At 47.4% G+C, this 19,706-nt stretch overlaps 1 protein-coding gene across 1 annotated transcript in view; it reads right to left on the bottom strand.

Annotated features, from left to right (window-relative positions):
• insrb (insulin receptor b) overlaps nucleotides 1–19,706 on the bottom strand; it is a 78,993-nt gene that overhangs the window by 13,118 nt on the left and 46,169 nt on the right. Inside the window, exons 3-13 of the mRNA XM_013266777.3 lie at nucleotides 10,008–10,216; nucleotides 9,767–9,900; nucleotides 4,389–4,528; nucleotides 4,051–4,195; nucleotides 3,740–3,954; nucleotides 3,513–3,639; nucleotides 3,133–3,383; nucleotides 1,818–1,985; nucleotides 1,541–1,739; nucleotides 270–402; nucleotides 31–184 (exon numbers count right to left, since the gene is read on the bottom strand). Of these exons, the coding sequence (XP_013122231.1) occupies nucleotides 31–184; nucleotides 270–402; nucleotides 1,541–1,739; nucleotides 1,818–1,985; nucleotides 3,133–3,383; nucleotides 3,513–3,639; nucleotides 3,740–3,954; nucleotides 4,051–4,195; nucleotides 4,389–4,528; nucleotides 9,767–9,900; nucleotides 10,008–10,216 (1,875 nt within the window). The remainder of the gene's footprint in view (nucleotides 1–30; nucleotides 185–269; nucleotides 403–1,540; nucleotides 1,740–1,817; nucleotides 1,986–3,132; nucleotides 3,384–3,512; nucleotides 3,640–3,739; nucleotides 3,955–4,050; nucleotides 4,196–4,388; nucleotides 4,529–9,766; nucleotides 9,901–10,007; nucleotides 10,217–19,706) is intronic.

Below are 19,706 nucleotides of genomic sequence, written 5' to 3'. Positions count from 1 at the left end.
CTATTTGCAAATGCGTGCATCCCTTCTTACCCTCTGGCATAGTTCGGGCACTGATATAAGTAGCCATGCTGCAGCGTTTGGGATCTGTCGGGTCGTTGCAGGCTATGATCTCTATCTTATAACTGGTAAAGTGTTGCAGGTTGGAGATGACCGTCGACTCCTTTGAGAACACCTTTTGTTCCACCTGGGCAGAAAAGAGATTGAACTTCGACTGCAACTCGAAATAAAGCAAAGGGAAAAAGATTTGGTAAACATAAATCGCTCGATACCTTGGATTCCTCTTGATCCTCGCCATCGGGGGAGATTGTGCCTGAATCCAACTGCAGATTGGGAACTGTGGTAAGGAAGAGAGGAGGCTGGGTGGCATTAGCAACTCCCACCGAGCGGCGCCGCCGGGATGGTCTGCAGAAGTAAAAGTTAGAATAGGATATGAGTGAGTGACAGAGCGCGGATCTGCAAAGTTGTAAAGTTTCATGTGCATCAAGTGTTTGCAGATGACAGATGGTGTTTTGTGGAAGCAAGCCCAGACCTCTGCTCGCACTAACCTTTCCTGTGTGTCTAACTTCAGGACATTTATCCACAAATACCATCCTAGGAGACATACCGACTCTCACCACTAGGTGGTGCCAGGCAATCCAGATGGATCTGAGTGGAAGCACCATCCCAGCTAACAGGTCTTGAGCTCAAACCAAATCAAGACTCAGAAGAGCTGATGTTTCACCTGATGTGCAACAAAAGGCAGATTTACCGTGTATGAACTCTTGAAGAGACGAACCCGAGTGCTGCATTTAGGACCAAGTGAAAGCAGAAAAAACGGAAGCTCATGTCCGTTTGCGTGACAAAATACGAAAAGCGTGAGCCGCTTCTGGTGTCCCGCACTGTATGGAGCCGACCGTGGCCAGCTCAAAAGCATGAGTTCAAAATGCGGCTGATGTGCGTGCAAGTGTGTCTGTGTGTGCGTGCGTGTCTCCAAATGGCAGTGTGCATGACTGCGCTCCTGACCGGCATGAATGATAATGGGCACAGTAATCACCCCCACAGGGAAGCAGAGGCAGAGACTGGGTGTTTGTGTGTCCGAGAACAAGGTAGGGGCACCGGGGCCCAGACACTCAGCACCTCCCCTCCAAGCCCCCGACGGTGGGTGCCCCACAAAAACAAGTGCCTACAAAGACCACACGCAGTGGTGGAGGGGACAGGACACAGAATTGGCACAGACGTGTTGGAGACTCACACCAAGCAATCTGGTTTAACCCCGGCCACGAGGAGAAACAAACGAGACAAGAAGCTCCTTTTGGTGCTTCGCTTGGTGTGAAGATAAATTCACAGCAAAATAATTTGTTACATTTCTGCAAAACTAGAGGGCATTAAGTGGTTCCAGGTACATGAATTAAACTTAAAGTGGCTTTAATTTAGGTGGTGGGGTGCGTCTCTATTTAAGTTTTCATTTTGTTTTCCGAAATAAAAATTTAGCATGTGGGTAAACGATGCAGCCGAGGCATCGTTGCATGTTCAGATGCTGGGAATGAACCTGCTCTCATACCTGCTCTCAAAGACTTCATTGTGTAGGTAGTTCTCGAAGGTCTTGCGGTACTCTATCTCCTCCTGCTCCTTCTTTAGCTGGCTGTCCGTCTTGGGGCAGGCGCAGCACCTGCCGCCCGAGGTGGGCTCATCTGTTTGGTTCCACTTCTGCTCATCCTCACTGTCCAGGTGGGTCGGGATGCGAGACGGCACTTTCATTCCTGGACGGGAAAACACAGCTGTCAGGGAAAGCCCCACAAATGACTGAAGAGGGCGAACCGTTTAAAGGATGCAGCAACCTTGTAAGCAGTAGTCGAATTTGTACAGGTCGCTGTCCTCCTGCTGCTTTCGACAGACCACCCGGTAGTGGGTGATGTTGCCATTGGGACTGGTGGGCGGTTTCCACTTCAGGATGATCTGAGAGGAGGAGTTGGAGGAGGAGATGGGGTCCAGAGGAACAGAGGGTTCTGATGGGGACAGAGAACAAAATGTAAGTGCATCAAAAGGACTTTAGCTCCATCAGATTCAGCACTTTGCAAAAGTCTAGAGGCACCATTCCATTCTTCTTCTTTTTACCTTGTTAGGAAAATAAAATAGGTCCAACGATTTATTAAATGTGCAAACATCCATGGAAACACTAAACATAACAGTTTGCACAATTCTAACGAGCTTAAAAGTCTATTTTTTTTTAAACACCTTTATTCCACAGCGCAGTGCAGTCCACCCTCCACTGAGACCGGATGGATCAGCTGAGGGGACGGATGCATCTTCCTGTGTCGGAGCCTTCCCAGATTATTTTCCTGTTTCTTGACTTCTACATGCTGCTCATTTGCTGTAAACGTTTTGTTTTCCAGGCCTCCCACTTTCTCCTTTGTTCTTCTATTTTCCTCACTCTTTTAAGGATAAGCTGCATGCCGTGAAGTTTCTGGCTAATAGCTCTTTTGGAATCTGTTTGTTGGTTCAAACAGATTATTTTCTGCCTGTCAGACAGCTTTTGTTTGGCATTTTTCACAGATTCAACTAAAGAAATGTGTTTTTGCCTCAGGTAACAGAGTGACTACAGGCACAATTAAAAAGTGTCTCTTTGCTAAGTCGTCTGGTTCATCCCTCGAGTTTGGTTCCTTTTTTATGCTCCAATGATTCATGGTTCATGGTCAATGTTAAGAGGCTTAAACAAATAAAAAAAATCCCTGAAAATGATCAGGTACAAACACTGCACAAACGAAAACTCTGACAGACCTTCAGAGAGCCTGCTCAAGAGCACTTTAAAAAGTTACAATAAAGTGGAGCAACTTGGAAAAAAAATATAAAGAAATGAATGCTGACAGTACTGTGAGGGCACCCCCCCCCCAACATTTTTCTTTTTACTTACGTCATCAAGCAAGGTTCATCCAAACGTGAGCAAGGTCCCAAAATTGTTTCAGTTTAAGCCCAAATGGCTTCTTAATACATCCCATCATATAAAACAATTAACAACAGTTGGAGTGTTTACCAAAAGTCCACCAACAGAATTCCAAAATCATTTTATACAATCATTTGTAAAAAGTCAGATATTCTACAGTTATTGAAGTATCCATCAAAGCACAAAAGTCTGGTGTTCATGGCGTTACTCACTGGAAGCATTCGTCTGAACGTAGATGATCTCGGTCTTGGCTCCGTGGACCTGGTGCTCATCAGACGCAGACAGCTGCGTTTTGACCATGATGGCGTACTGGGTCCAGGGCTTCAACGGTCGGATCAGGTACCCCGGGTCCTCTGCCTTCTTTCCCTCCGTGGAACGAGGCGGCGGATCCACATCGGCGATCACCCAGCTGTTAGAGCCGCAGGCGTCCTGTCCATCAAACTCGGTCACGTTCTTATACGGCCTGTTGCACATGGAACGAAAATGACCCAACGTCCCAACATTGTTAGGCATCCGTGTGTCATACAGACTGAAGAGTAAAGTGTTGGGTTTTGTGTGTCCTCATCTGTACATGAAGCAATGATTTACTTACGCCTCTTTGTAGAGAACCATGAATCCCAGCAGGTCCCTAAAGTCTGCTGGCCAGAATGGCTCCCACCTCAGTATAATCATATTCGACTTGGTCTTTATCAAAGTGAAGTTCAGCAGCTTCGTCTCACCTAAAGGACCAAACACACAATAATCATGTTCATGTTAGTTTTTGGTCCGAGCGATCCCCAAAACATGGCGGTCCCCAGTCTCGTATTCTGGTCATCTTACAGGAAGCTTGCTCCCCGTTGTTGCGTAAAGCGATGTCGTTCTTTTGGTTTCGATCCCGGGTTCCAGTCACCGTCTCCATCTTTCGGATTTCAGACATGCAAAGCTTAGAGTTGTAGTGGAAGAATGTGCGACCACGCAGGATGGTTAGATTGTGCTTGGACCAATCCCAAAGCTCACGGAGGTTCTGGTTGTCCAGCGCATAGAAGGCATAGGCACTGAAAGAGATCGGACATCGGAAAAATAAATCACTCACAGCGAGGAGAGGAGAGGAGAGGAGAGGAGAGGAGAGGAGAGGAGAGGAGGAGACTTACTCTGCCTCAAGCTGCTCCCCCCTGATGACACGTAGTTTGCGGAGGAATGAAAGGGAGACCAGGGCGTAAGCTCTGCGAATGGTCAGATAGCCTGTGATCTCTTCAATCTGACCCAAACTCGCCTCCAATTCGGCTGCTATGTTATCTACAAAGAAGAAGACAGTTCATCACACAAACAGCTACCAGCTGATGAGAGCAGACAGAGGTCAGGTATATACAGATAAATCATAAGGCTCAAAAAGTTCTAACAAAGAGGGCAAAAAAGTCAGGAAACCCAAGTAATGGATAAGAAGGCGACACGGAGAGAGAAACAGGAGGTGAAGTGTAGTGGTACTCACTGCCTCCTCGAATCTTGATGATCATGTTGCCTTTAAGAATGGTGCACCCCCTCAAAGCCTGGGCCGACGTTACCGAGTCGATGGTCTTGTTTCCCACACACTCTTTAGGACACAAGCCTGCACACCGTGAGCAAGTCAGCCTACACAGAGAAACACACAACATCAAAATCCTAATGAATGAGCTTTGTGTGTGAGCCACGACTAGCTGAAGGTCAAGACTTCTGGAGACATTGTGGACACTGCAGAGAAACGCTTTCAGTTAAAGGAAACAAAACTTTTTTGAGCGAAAACACACAGAAAATGCCTCAAATGTTTCTGCGTGCAGTTATCAGAATTGGAATGAGGCAGGAATGCTCGGTGACATAGCGGAGCGCCGTGGGTCGGGGCCGGGGATGACATCGCAGTTTTAAACAACAAGGACGAATCTGTTCAGTAGTTTTTCTGAGGTCTATTCAGACTTTTCTACACGTGCAGACATCCATCTGCTCTGTTATAGCTGCTGTTCTTCTCCCTTAGTCCAAAGGAAATTAGAAAACAAACACAAGCCAACGTTCAAGTGTCTAAAACTGCAGTTCCTCTAGTGTCCACTTGAGGCTGGCTGAGTCAATCCCCACAGACATAAAACGAAAATGTGGATTGATTGTTTACGCTCCGCCATGCTGTGATTGGTTGTTTGTGGGGTTCCAAATATGGATCTTTCACTTTTCATTTATTGGCCATTGTAAATGCTAAAACCTGTATGTATCGATAAAAGGGTCATATCTGTCGATATCAGTATTGACCTCCAACTGATATATCGGTATATTGGTGGGGCTTTATATAATCATATATATCTGTTTTTAATGATTTTAATGGAAGTGACGGTGGTGAATCAAACAAGAAACCATCAAACGCGCTCAAAAAGCTGCTGCACTTATGTGAATCTCTATAATTCTCTCAAATGATTTAATAACCTCCAAAATAAATTATTTATCAGGATTAATGTTCTGCCGTTAGTTTTAGTGCAACACACAAGCAAAGAATGTCACAGAGAAAAGAAACAAGACTCGTGCACCAGCTGCAGCTCTCAGAGGGATGTCCTCTCACTGCAAACATGTGCTTTTGCACGTAATCATACGCACACACACGCACGCACTAGGCGATGAGGCCTTGATAGCGCCCTTCAAGAAAATCATTCACAAGAGGCCTGGCATGTGTAGCGAGTAGTCTGGTACATGCTGCTCCATTCACAAATGAGCACTGTTTATTTTTTTTGAAGCACTCTCAAAAGAGCAGAATCCAGCTTTCATTTCCACCCTCGATGTTCCCAACCACCAAGGTCTGCTTTAGCCATACACTTCATACTGCACACTGGCTGAAGGGCAAGGAAGCCTCAATGTATACTTCCCCATTTCCTATTTTGAAGGAATTGAGGATGTTTGGTTATAATGTTTTTCACGTAGAGTGCATGTCAGCCGGGCAGGGGATTGCTCTGGATCATTAGAAAAGATACCGATCACCAAACTCAGGCCCCGGGGACGTTTTTAAAGGAGCCCCTGTGCCCAGGAAACAGCCAACAAAGGAAGCTGTTGTGTTGTACTGCTATTCATAAGCTCACCCTGCTATAATTCTGTGCAGCTCCTATTATATTCCCTCTCTGCAGGAAACACAAACACACATACACGCAGTTATCCAAAATAAGCCCCCCACCCCTCCCAGACAGCCAGGCTGCGATGAAGACCCCATTTACCACAGTCACAGTGGCACGAAACACCCCACGGGTACTGCTTTTCCCATCTACGCTGACAGATCCAAAGGAGCCCCTCCACGCCCGGCTCCTCGTGGTTTCCACCTTATCAAGCTCCTAATTTCTCCCACTCAGTGGACGAATCATTGTTGCCCCTCTATGACTTGTGAGTGAGTGGAAATACACTGTAATGAATTCTGCAGAACAACAGTGACTTTTAAGAAAAACTCAAAGCATATTTTGTGTCTCTTTCTCCCACATGGAAAATTGTATATTCAGCTCCTCAGAAGTAACGCTCTAGTTGCAGCGTAGAAAGACAGAATGTTTTGGGTCGTTGTAGTGAAAAACACAGACACACAGGCAGACAGGCCGCGTCCAACGGGAGCTCTTAAAGGGACAGTGTTGATCTGTCCGGCTGAACTCTGTGACTCCCCGAACCGTCGACAACAGAAGCGAGCGTACGCACACACACAGCGGTACTACTGTGCTGTCACAGCATCCAGGAAAGATGAGGAAACTCTTTTTATACTGGCAGAGGGGGATGAAGATGCAGTAAAAATACAGTTATGTTTCTTCACATCTCTCTTAATATCTACCTGGAAAAATGAATTACAGGGCAGCTTCCATCATATCTAATACCTCTCAATGTCTTTGTTGCTGCAGATGCGTGCTAACAGCGCTGCACATACACACATGCACAATGCTGCAGGCACCAAAGGGAGGCAGGGTCTCCTACTCAGCAGTCTGTTAAGAGTCACAGCAAAAACATCGTGATGCAAACCGATGGGTGGCCCATCTTCACGTTGGACGCCGTGGGTGTGAAAGCAGTGGCGGACGGGGCGTGCTCGTGTCTGTCTGGGTGGAGCTGCTGCCAGATGATGACACGTGTTCTCGTTATAACCAAAACAGGCTGTAATGTCACAAAAATCAACAGATTCCCAATGACGCCGTGGACATCGAGCCTCGCTCTAGGCTGTGGACGCCAACTGGCGACCAACCAATATTTCCATTTTGTGTAGTTCATTGGCACATAACAACCAAGGCATTCTTGACATGCCTGAAAGTACTGCCCAGGATTATGCATCGATGTGCAGGGACGCACACAAACAACAACACGCGCACATAAAGGCTGCTGTTCGGCCTAAAGCCTCGGGGTGTGTGACTGAGATTTACAGCGTGTGCTCTTTTCCGTCTAAGCACCTGATATTCCCTGCAGGCTGGCGAGATGCATTTCTCTCTAAAGCGCGTGAGGTTTAAATGCAGTTACCTTTTCTGCTGTTTGTACTAAAAGCTTTAAAACACCTTAGTTGGTATTGTTTATCTAATAAACACACAATATGACTCCGTCTTCTCTGTAACATCATGTCTGCACCTGGAAAAAGTAACCCGTCTGTACACTTTGCTGGTAATGAGCCAGAACCTTCTGCACATATAAACACTAACGCGTGTTTGTGCACGTGCAAATATATAAACAAAAAACGCACGCGCACAAACGCAGGTACGCCAGAAAAACACAAACACAACATCAATCATTCAGCCACCTGTGGCTGTAGCGCACAACCTGCTGCTGTTAGAGCCAACGCTGCTTTTTCTGTCACACTCGACACTTTTACTCTTTTCAACAGTTGTAACCATCTGTCTGCAAACTTTACTCCACTTCTTCTTCTTCACGCTAGGTAACGACCCTGTTTGCAATCAAGAAGTAAATAATAATTAAGTCTGAAACGCGTCTCTATCGATAGCCGTCGGCCACAGACAGACTGCAGGAGGATTTCTCCGAGCTGCTGCTGACAAACATGTTGTCCTCGCTGCCTCGGCTGTATGTATGTGCACTGAAAGCATGTAAACACGCACTTTCTTCAAAACAGACACACGTCCTCCGTGTTTAGCAACAGCTACCGAGACGGGGATGTTCTTCTCTCCTTTATCCCCTTTACTACAAGTAGAAAGCTAAATAAGGTCACGGCCTTGCTCGTTACACATGCAGACAAAGCTGTGAGGTAAACAGGATCGTAGGTCTTTTTATTAAAAGATCTTGTCACATTTAAGGCATCAATAAGATAAGGTTACGTGTGCACTGTGGAAAACTGTTTGTAACTGGTATTTCGACCTTTGACTCTTCTCCTGTGTGGCTCCTGACTGCAGTATATCTGGATAACAGAGGCGACTGAGCTGAGGCTCCAGATTTTTAACACCGGTCACAGCGATGGCCGCCCCTCCCCGAGCCTGGATCTACCCGAGGTTTCTTCTTCCTGTTCATAGGGTTGGTTTTTTTAAACGCTCCCCAATATCGTCAAGAGTTTGCTTTTAGCGCCGTGATTACCAAAGTGTGGGCAGCGGCCCCATGGTGAGCCACGAAGGTACTGCAGGTGGGGCGCAGTAAAAACATACAATTATGTACAGCTACATGTATTTCTATACATTTATTAAAAGTGGTAATAGGAGGTGGTTAGTTTGTGATATTCCTCATTACTCTGACTTAAATTTTCTGCTCCTGTATTGAAGTTGGTGTCCCGGCTGTATATGACTGGGTAGCATTAGCAATGTTAAAGGAAATACATGATTTTCTCTTGTATTTTGATTTGAGTGAAGATTTAAGACTAGGTGGGATTTTATAGGGTTTAAGTGGACCGTAGCACTCTGGCATTTGGGGGGGGGTTGTTTTGGTGACTTTTAATTTTTTAAGGTCTTTATCTTCCAAAATAGAGAGCCTTGAGGGGACAGTTGTTATGAATTAACATTATAATATCTCTCTCTCTCTCACTCAGAGAGAGAGAGAGAGAGAGAGCTGACTCTGAAACTCTTGTTGAAATGCACACAGAGTGTTTTGCTAAATTTCACATGAAACTGTACGAGACGCGCTCACCAGCACAGACTGTTTAAACGTTACTGGGAGCACAGGACCCTCATATGTGGTTTCCAGACTAATCAAAACTCTCAAGTGTTTTTTGCACGCAACATAAAACCTCATTTAAGCAAATTAGAAACACATATAATCTCCGTACTAAAAGTTTTATAAACTTCTCTGGACAGCGTTGTGCTTGCCAAAGCTTTCGCCGATGCAGCTGGGTAATTACCGAGAACAAAATGTGACGGAGGCTGTGAAAACAAACCGGGGACTTATTTGCAGCAGCTGAGATTAGAGGACTCATTTCCATATGAAATTATGTAGCCTAATGCCTAAATGGAAACTGTGTCTTCGGCGCTGCTTGGTAACTTCTCGTACAAATATTGCCTTTTCTTTATTCATATGATGTGCTGCTGAGTTTGTGACTCATCCAGCTCAGGTTTCCAGTGAAATAGTAACGCACTGTTACTAAGGACTGCACAAAGCGGGGCCAACAATCACATACAGGTTTGCCCATACCTGCGTGTGCTTTGGTATATTTATGCTCTTTGTCCCATTTTAGATTTGGTACTTGAGCAGAAGACATTAAGAGACAACACGAGGAGAAGGTGACTTACCTGCATCGCTACGAAATTTATTGAGTGTAACAAAAAAATGTAAAATTCCCTTCTGTGCAAATGTTCCCGAATGTGTTCGGTGACCACAGAGTAAAGGTGGGATGACATTTACAACTCTGACCATGTGACGACAGCTACCATCAGCGAGGTTTGTGCGTGCGTGTGTTTGTGTGTCAGCCAGACGTACGTAGTGGAATTTATACTGGAATATCCGGAAGGGCACTCTGGGATACAGGCTCCATTGTGGATGACGTATTCATGGCAGCCCGAGTCCCGGTCCTGGTTTTGTTTCCGAGTCTGCTTACACTGGTTGTGGAGGTCCTGGATATGAAAATAAGTACAACAAATGGGGGAAAAATGTAATTACACTGGTGTACGAGTTTATTAATTAACTGTAATTTAGGTGATTAATTGTAATTATTACCAACCTGACAGAAAGCAAAGCTGACACAGCGCCACCCTCTGAAGATATAGTATCCAGGAGGACATTTCTCTACACAGGCGCTCCCGTGCTGGAGGTTCCTGCAGGCCACGCAGCTGCTGGCGTTACCCGGCTCAGAGCAGCCGCCCAGGCACTGGTCGTGGCAGCACTGGCCTTGGGGGGTGCAGGCACTGTGCTTGCAGTTGTCCGAGCACACTAAAGGAGACGAGCAGAAAGGGGAAAGAGGTGGTTAAATGTGAGCTCATACATATTCTCCTCATACGCGTTTTATCCCGCTTCCCCCGCCGGTGTCACCGTTTGGACGGCTTCTATGACGAGCTCAAACACAAGGCTGCGCGCTGACAGAGATATTTCTCACTGCTGCTCTTTTTAGCATTTAACAGCTCACCAAACATCACAGCAAAATGGCCACCAAGCTGTGGTTTGCACCGATCTGAGAGCAGCGAGCGAACCGCATGCATATTGGGTGTTTATATACACATGTGAACTATAAACAGGTGTTTTCTCCGCTCCGCCTGGCCTTCTGTTATTGCTGCAGTCGCTCAAAGAGAAAACAGGAGCGGTGCGCAGCCATAAGGAAGAACACAAGGCTGCAGACGGAAAACATTTGACCTCCACACAAAGGTCATAAGAACGTCAAAAAAACCCCAAAACACGATGACTTCCTTGTTTGCTCGCTGGTATTTGCACCACTGATTTTGTCATCTCACACCTAAGAGAAGCCACAAAGGCGGGAGCTCGTCTGCTTTTCAGGCACGCAGCTCGCATTTGGGAGGTGATAAGTAAATATCCCAGTGTTCACTGCAAGTGGATACTGGGAGGGGTTGAAAGAGCAGAGGGAGGGTGTGTTTGTATGTGACGTGAGTTTGATGGACTGAACTGACTAACATGGTATTAGTGAGTATGTACTTTACGTATTTCACAGACACGTGACTGCACAAATCAAACCAGCTCAGGCTGGAAAACTGTACGACTTCACCTGAGCAGTTTACGCCCGAGGGTCGTCAGCAGCAGCCGGTGTTGCCAAGGAAACCGGCTTAATTGCTGAAAGGCTGAACACTATGTGACACGGGCTCACGCCAGATTTTTTGGACCTATTGGAAAGAGCCTAAGAGTCAGCTGTGATCTGACCGGTGACTGTAGTAGTCTCTGACTGCTGTTGTCCTGTCTGTGGGACTTTACAGACTCAGAGCTCACGTTACGCCGGCCACCAACCTTTTTATCATTGGCACACAACAGCACCAGTAAATCGCCCTCAGCTGTGCAGTGGAGAAGTAATAACTGAAGGCTGGAAGTTGGTCTTTACAGTAAAATATTGGCAAAAAAAGAAGATTGAATTGATGAGTATTTTACGCCTCAAGCTCAGCAGGTGTTAGAAAAGGTGGTAAAAATGTAAAGAACACTGTTTCAGAGAGTTCCTCTTAATTCAGAGCCTGTTCAGTACAACATCAAAAACATTGTGTCCACATCTCATCTCACCCTGACGAGCCCTTCGGTCATCTCACCGTGTCTGCGGCGGGTTCAGCTCGGATACTGTGTGCTAACAGCACAGACAGATGTAAAACGAGCTTCAAACATTTTAATGTTCCTCTGTCCTGCTTTGTCTGGAGGATGAGGGCTCCATGTCCATTAACCACGTGACGTGTGTTTGTATAGTATGTGCCTGTCGCGATGTCTGAACTGATTGCGTGAGCCGAGCCGAGCTGCGATCGCTCTTCTGTAGCAGCGAAGAACTGAAGGGGAAACATTATTCAGGTGTCACGCTGATGAGCAGCCTAAAAAGGTGCCACGGGGGCCATGTTTGCAGCTTTTGTGGGATGCGGCCTCTGTTGAGGACAACTCTTGCTGCCAAGGATACATCCAGGGCCCCCACCTTCCCACCCCAGCATGCCTCCTTTTGCACGAGAGGGCGGCCCATTGTGCTGCCTGAGTAAAAGCGGAGGGGACAGACAGGGTTGTGGCAAGGGGTGAGGATGGGGTGGGGTAACGAGGTTAAATAAAGGAACAATGATGAAGGGAGCAGCCGGGGGGAAAACCCCGGAGAAGGAGAAGGAGAATGACTAATGCAGGGAAAAACACCATCTCCATCCTCTGGGGTAGTTCATGCAGGGGTCGCTCCTCTACATCTTCTTTACTAAGTGCCGTTAAGCCGCCGCTGCTGCACACAACCGAGAAAAATGCACAGCTCCTCCCCCGCCCTCACCCTCCACTCCGCCGCAATGGTAAAGGGGAGGGCCGATCCAGATCCATGCCGGAGTACTGCTCCAGCCCTCTGGATCCACCCTAAGCTTTAGCCAATGTGCTAGCTGGCTGGGGGAGTCAGCCGCTGAATGGTCTCTTCCATGTTGGAGGGGAGAGACGCCCAGGGTTAACCCTGGCCGTGCTGAGACAGGTGGGAAGGAGCAGATGCAGCTAAGAAGCCAACACGCCAGGGAAGACCGACTGCCGAGGGGGGCGAAGCTAAAGGCTCGATCTGTTTATACCCAAGGCCAGAAACAGAGGCTCATTTTGTTCAATCAAATCCATGCAATGAGACGACAAAATGTCTGTTATTCTTCACAGAACTAGCGTGCAGTTTGCACATGTGCAGCACAAACACCACCACTGCAGCAGGACTGTTCCCCATTCTGCTCACACTAACGCGGGTTAGCTACTATGCCAAACATGCTCCAGTCAGCTCACTCATTCATCCCCTCCTCCCTCCTACTCCACTGTCCTCTCCATCCCAGTCTCACCCTGCCCTGCACCACTATCTACTGCTCTATCTGCCTGCCTGCCTTTCTAGGCCACTCTGCCCCTCCCACTTTCATTCATACAGCGCCTTGTTTTGTTTTCATGCTGGCTGGCTGGCTGGGTGGGGAAGGGGAGGGGAGGGGGAGGCACAGATGAAGGGATGATTTCGCTGGCACAACAAGACGAGGAGGCAGAGGCAGCATCCTGGAGAGGTTCTCTCTCATTAAGCCAAACACAAACACACGGAAAACCTCACTGTGTCATTGAATAATTTGCCCGCCGCCTCCTTACGCATGCACACAGTTCCAGTAAGGGTGTTTAAATGCGAGGCGTGATCAAAGGTGTGCTACGTTTACCTTTCATTTGGCCACGGCAGTAAAAGCCCCGGCTGCTCGATCCTCGGGGGAGAACGCGGGAGAAAGCCGACAGCCAATAGCGTGCAGCCACACACGGCAACACTTCCTGCTCATAACACTTAAAACCTCCCCTTTAATTGGCCGTGCTGTCTACAGGCAAAGAGCTGGGAACAATAACAAACACGTTTTTACCCCAGAGCCCTTCACTCAGGAGAGCACACGCACGCTCTTACTCATCCTCACACACAGTTGCTGGATTCACGTTTACTATATTTGGCCACAGTGGGAGTCCTGAGCTTCAAAAGCATTGCTATAAATGCTTCGAGTGATGTGATGTAAGATATTTGTCCTGAGAGACTAGAGGAGAGACTGGAGGGAGTGGAACGGGTGTAAACAAAAACACGCTGATTGCTGGGAGGGACCAGAGTGACACCGGCGGCGTCAAGAAGCAGGAAAACCACGCTGCCGTTCACGGAAATACAACACAGGCTAAGGAAAGAGCAGAGGGGAAATAAGACGGGAGATGGAGAGGAAGACAGAAAACAGCTGATGTGAGGAAGCAGCAGGTGAAGGAGAGGTGAGTCGGGCTCTGACGAACACCAACACCCAATCTTTTCTAACCCCTTTATGCTTTTCGAGCTGATATTCCCCCAAAGGTCACACACACCAATCACGTCTGCTGCCGTCTCCCTTCCACTCGGATAAAGAGGAAAGAAGCCACTCTCCTGTCAATAATCGGTCTAGTGGATGAAGTCCGAATCAGCGACTACAGAATCAAGGCTGAAAACTTGCTTTTGAACAAGCTACTCGTTTTATCTCAAACAAAGAAGAACAAAGTATTAAATCCTTATAAAGCACCGCAGCGGGTTTGTTACAAAAACACCCATTAGGAGCATCCGTGGCATAAAACAACAAAACTTTATTTGTTTTTAATCTGCCAGAAAAATGTACATCGTCTTTTTATTTAGTGAGCTGTTGCCAAAGAAACAAGACTAACTTTATATAATAAACACAATTTCTCACAGTGCAGTAAACCAGAGGAAAGCACAGAGCAGCAAAGGCCGAGCTGCAAACAACATTATTCAAATGAGCTCTCGGGAACTGATCGGCGTTTCCTGAGAAGCGCTCCGTGTATCACTTCTAATAAGTAAATACTGAGATAGCAGAGAGGAAAAACAAACTGGAGGCAGCATACCGCCACCACAGCTCCTCCCTTTCCATCAGCGTTATTTTTATAATCCTGTGGATCCGTCACCGAGTCAGTGACGGCCGTGACGCCGGGTGTGTGTGACTCACACACACACACTGGAGCCCGGATCCAACATGTTTGGACGTTAAATGAAACCGGGTGGTTTACCGAGCCACGGGGTTAAACTCTGACTGTAGCATGTCCCCACCAACAGCGATCACGTGTGTGGTTGGGTGGTGCAGCGGTGAGCAGAGTCACCTTACAGCGGGAAGATTTTGGCTGTGAACCTGCTGCTGGAGGCTTTTTGGGACGATGGACTGTTTGTGCCAAGCTCTGTTCAAAGAAACGCTCACGACCTGTGTCTATAAAAAGAAACATGATACAAAAGTGACATGAAGAACAAAGGGCAACATGTGTGTGCTCTAATGGCAAAATCAAATGAGACTGGATTGGGTTACCGAGGGCTGGAAGTGGCTGAGGAAGAGCAGGGCCTGGTTCATCTCAAACACACACACACGATACGAACAAGCACACATGTGCTTTATTATACAGCCGTGCAGCTATAACGCATGCTCCTTCTACAGCTGCGAGTAAGTGCTAAAAAGTTTAATCGAAGCATCCATCGATCGCAGTGAAAGGAAACTGAACAGCGGTCTGTGAGAACGGAGAAACCTTTTCCTTTTCCACACGTGGCCAGACTTACAGTTTTTTCCTTATCTTGATCGCAAACGCAGCCTATTGTGATCTCCAGCTCAGCCTGCTGCAGCTCAGCCTCTCTGTAATGTAAGGCTAATTCATTTTCAGCGCAGAGCACGAACACACACATGAAGATAAACTATTTGAAAAGGGGGGAATGTGGTTTAACGAGCGTGGTTTCGCCCGCTTTGTCTGTCTGTTCATCGATTTCCTCGTCTGTGTCTTCCTGTGTGCTGGCCAGCCCTGCTGGCCCATCCTGTTACCATGGAGATGAGTCCAGACATAGACCGTCTGCAGTAATTAGCTGCATGCTCCCAACAGACATTTTTTTAGATTCCCCTCTGGTCGCCGTTCGTGTCCTGTCCCGTCTTTCACGCTAACGTCTCACCTTCTCGTCATCTCTCTGCCCCATAAAGATTTACAGTCACTTTGACCTATTCCACTGTTTCTTCTTCTTTCTTTTTCCCCCCCTTGACCCTCCTCGGCACCTTCCTTTCCCTCGGTCCCACCCCACCACAGTGCGTCTCGTCGCAGGTGATAAATCACCTCGCCAAGAAAACCACAGTCACTGGATCTGACTGCAGATGCTCAGGGTGGAACTGAACTCACACCGATGGCTCTCTCTGCAACTTTCTGATTCTTTTCACCTACAATGCCGGTGTCGTTACCGACCTCCCAACCTGCTGATCCGTGTTAACCCTTATCCTGCGACGAGCGTTGCTCTCCCCTCCTCTGTGACGCGGCTTTAATGTTGTCGCACTGCCACCAGCTCGAGCTTTTCTGACATCTAGACACAAACATGAAACACACACACACACACACACGCTGCTGCAGTCAACACTGATTTTCTCTCACCGTCACACACACAGAGCAGTAGACAAAACAGTCAGACATCACACACACACACACACACACACACACACACAGAAGTCTAGCAGGATTTGCTGACTGGGTAGTTTGGTGGGAAGGTGATGGAGAGACGCAGCGGACAAAACATTCATGTAGACAGTGAGACACCTGCATCACAGACCTCAGGATTTTCATTAACACAGAGGACTACTCATACGCACACACACACACACACACACACACACAGCAGAAGACGAAGGTCACTTGTGTCTTCAGCCGGTCAACAAAAGCTCAGAGCTGCCATCAGGTCCAACAGTCTCTCTCTGATTCACCGAGCATGTGGCCCAGTTTGGACCAGTGGACCAGTTTGGGACACCACCAGTGCCAGCCAGGATTATTCATCTCATTTTTTTCCTGCTGCTGGATCTTCACTAACCACCGAATCAGCAGCGACCTTTTAAATAAAACTCAGACACAGATTCAAACAGCCTCTAACAGTTTACGATGAATCGACGGTGAAAGCGACAGATGAGGAAAAAATAATCCCACAGACCCAAACTCTGCCATCAAACGGAGGAACTCAAACACCTGCGTGGATTCAGCTGCAGCTCTTGTTTGTCTGAAGCTGGTTACATGTAAAACACTCGGGCAGAGCTGCAGACGGTGACTCGACACCTTTGCCCGGGCGCTGCTCGGTGCAGTTTTATGGACTGTAGCCGTTCTTGGATAAATACCCGTCCTCATCTGGATAATTTAATCGGCGGTGCTGAGCCGTGGCCCGCTCGTGACTAAGGTGTTTTTTTTAAAGCATTCTCCTGCCTCAATGGCCCATTATCTCCTCATATTAGACACAGAGAGAGGAAAGTCAAAGACAACTCAAATTGCTCTCTGTCCTCAGCACCGCAGAAAAAAAAAAAAGAGTTTTTCAAAGGCCCGATTGTCACAGTTCTCCCTTTCTCCTGTCCTCTTTCCTTACTCCGTCCTTCTTCCCTGCCTCCTTTCCCTCTTTCAGGCTTTCTTGTATTTCAGGGGCGTTGAGTTCGTGTAGACCTTCTGACCGAGCGAGGGCTGTGTGTAGTCCAGGATGCCAAGAAACTGGACATTTTACTGAAGCCTTGAAAGGATATCAATAAATTGTATAAGTAGCGAATAAACAAACAGATTATCTGATTAAATTCTTGTTATTAAGACACAAATGAACCGGCTAAACTTTTGCTTGTTGTGTTTTTCTCTGTTTGATAATGTTTAATGTACAAACTTGTGAGCTGACAAACCGATACTGAAACTGGACCATGTGCTCTTTATTCAGCGACACGATGAAAGGTGAAGCCAAGTTTCTGTTTTCCTTTAACTGGGTTACACTCAGCAGCACAGATGCTGTGTGTAGATTAAAATGTAGCAGCGAGCATACGGGCAAACGTGAAGACAAACACACACAGAGCGTCTGCAGGTAAACACAACGTCTGCCTGAAATCAAAAGCAGGACAAACAAGGAAATGATTTCACACAAACAAATGAGCAGACAAGAAAACACAAGTGCGCACACAAAAGCTCCGTGCTCGTGTGTTTGTGCAGGCTGACCAGCTGCAGCGAGCAGTGTGAGGCCAGGGCGGGATGGCTGCAGTGCAGATGCTGTCTGTCCTATTTCATATTCACAGCATAGCACTACACAGAGCGACGGTGCATGGGGAGAGGTGTGCGCACATGCGTGCACGCACATGCCCAGAGAAGAGCACAATGTGGATGCACATGTCAATCGTGCAGCTTCAGAAAAGATGGGAGGGCTTCCAAATACTTGAGGAATTTCAAGGGAAGGCGTCGTTCCGACAGATGGAAAAATATAGGCGGCAAAAAACAAAACAGCTAAAGTTAAAGAGCTCTCATTTAAGAACATGCCCCTCTGCTCTTTTTACAAAAATCAGAAGACTCCCATCCTGCCCGTCTCCTCCTTCCTCTCGCATCCCACAAGGCCTCAGGAAGAACGTTTTAGTCTGGGAGGAAGGAGGGAAACTCTTAATCACGACTGGGAGAAACAGACCTGTCACATGAGGTCACATTCACACATTCCCAAACTGAAAACACAGCACACGGGTCACGTGTTGCAAACGTGTTCTAATAACGTTCCTTTGTTGGAAGAAAGCAGACCCTTCCTTCGTGCCCTTTAACCCCTGACCCCGACACAACAATGGCAGTGCTGTTGCTGCTTGCTTGACTAAAATCTGGAGGCATTAGATTAGATAAAGGGCACAAATGTTTTTAAAGCTTTGTAACATACCAGGCTGACAGTAAATAAGATGCATATCAGGTACACAATGTTCTCTAAAGTTGACCCCTCGTGTGTAGAGAGCAGCCACCGAGCCTGAAACATACCTGGGTTACAAACTGTAACATATACAGATTATAACATTTTTCCCAAGGAAAAATAAAGTTGTGGTTATCAAACAGCGACAGCCATCTTTCCATCGGCGCAGCGAGCAGCCAATGAAAACAGCTGAGACAACCGACCGTGGTGTCTCCGGGGGCCGGCGTGCAGAGGCTCATCATGGAGGGTGTTAGTCATAATCACAACAGTGAGAACTCAGAGACTCAAATGGATCAGAGGACTTTGGGAAATATCGAGACATCCCGTACTCTGGCGTTCCATCACGTTCCCCTTTTTCTTTTGTCCTGACATGGAAGTGCTGATGACACCAGTGGGGAAACCTCAGGACTGAATCCACCAGGAGAGAAATGCCTCTTTTCCACCAGCACCGACCCTGGTCAAGTCCCACCTCACTGTGAGTGGCGATCGAAAGTCCCGTGATGCCATTTCTATGCGACACAAACAGAACCCAACGATGGAGGCGATCGCAGCGATGGTACACCTGCTGGTAAACGTCTGCACGGTGTTGATTTATGTGCAGCCATTACCCTCGTTGCCAGGTTTCAAAAAAATGGCAGTCTGCTGATGTCACATTTTTGGCCCGAGTCAGCTCGCTTGGAACCTCAAAGACCTAGCACAGTCGAGTCGAGTTAAGTAACTGCGACTGGAAAAGAGCGTTGGATGTGCACTGACGTGATTCGAACTACCGGCTACATCTCTGGGAACAAGGTGTGCGATCAGGTGACCAACAAACAGTTCAACCAAATCCAAGTGTCCACAAATCCAGTCTGAAAACACGACAAACATCCCGTTCCTGTGTGAACTCTGCAGGAATAAAATGCATACCACAGAGTTTACATGTTCAACAGGACTCTAACATCAGCTGACTGGGATGATAACTTACTGTCTGCTCGCCAATCCACCACTTCAACGCGCTGTAACATTAATGCAGCGCACGCCGCTCTGAAACCTCCCCCAATTAAAATCTTAGTTTCAATAACTGCCAGAATGAAGAGATTTGCCATAAGCACACATAATTAACTGCCAAACAGAGAACCGGGGGATTACACACGTGTGCATTCATATAACGACAAGCTTTACATATGGAAGGGGAGGAGATGGGACTTTTGTCAGGGAAAACAAAAAAACAACGTTGCATCACTACAGCTTACCAGGAGCCACGTGTATCATGCAGCAGCACCTATAGTGATATGGACGTGCTATAATAAGATCTGATCTGACTCTCTGTGCCCTGGCATGACGACTCAGTGCTGACGAGCGCCAGGAAGGAAAAGCAAAGGCCAATGCAGTCTGTGTGAAATGCATCCGCACGCAGCGATACGGACGCACAGGAGAGGCGACGGGTGAACGGAAGGTGGAGGGCGAGGCGGAAGGTTGAAGCTCAAAGGGAGGAAAACGCGCTGAAAGGAAAGATCCAGAAAAAAGCCTGGGGTGTGAGGGGTCGAGCAGACGGTGCAGGCACACGGCCACTGTGGGGGA

Source organism: Oreochromis niloticus, linkage group LG23 (assembly GCF_001858045.2).
Source record: "Oreochromis niloticus isolate F11D_XX linkage group LG23, O_niloticus_UMD_NMBU, whole genome shotgun sequence".
NCBI classification, from domain to species: domain Eukaryota; kingdom Metazoa; phylum Chordata; class Actinopteri; order Cichliformes; family Cichlidae; genus Oreochromis; species Oreochromis niloticus.
This window is presented reverse-complemented; position numbering and strand designations above follow the sequence as displayed.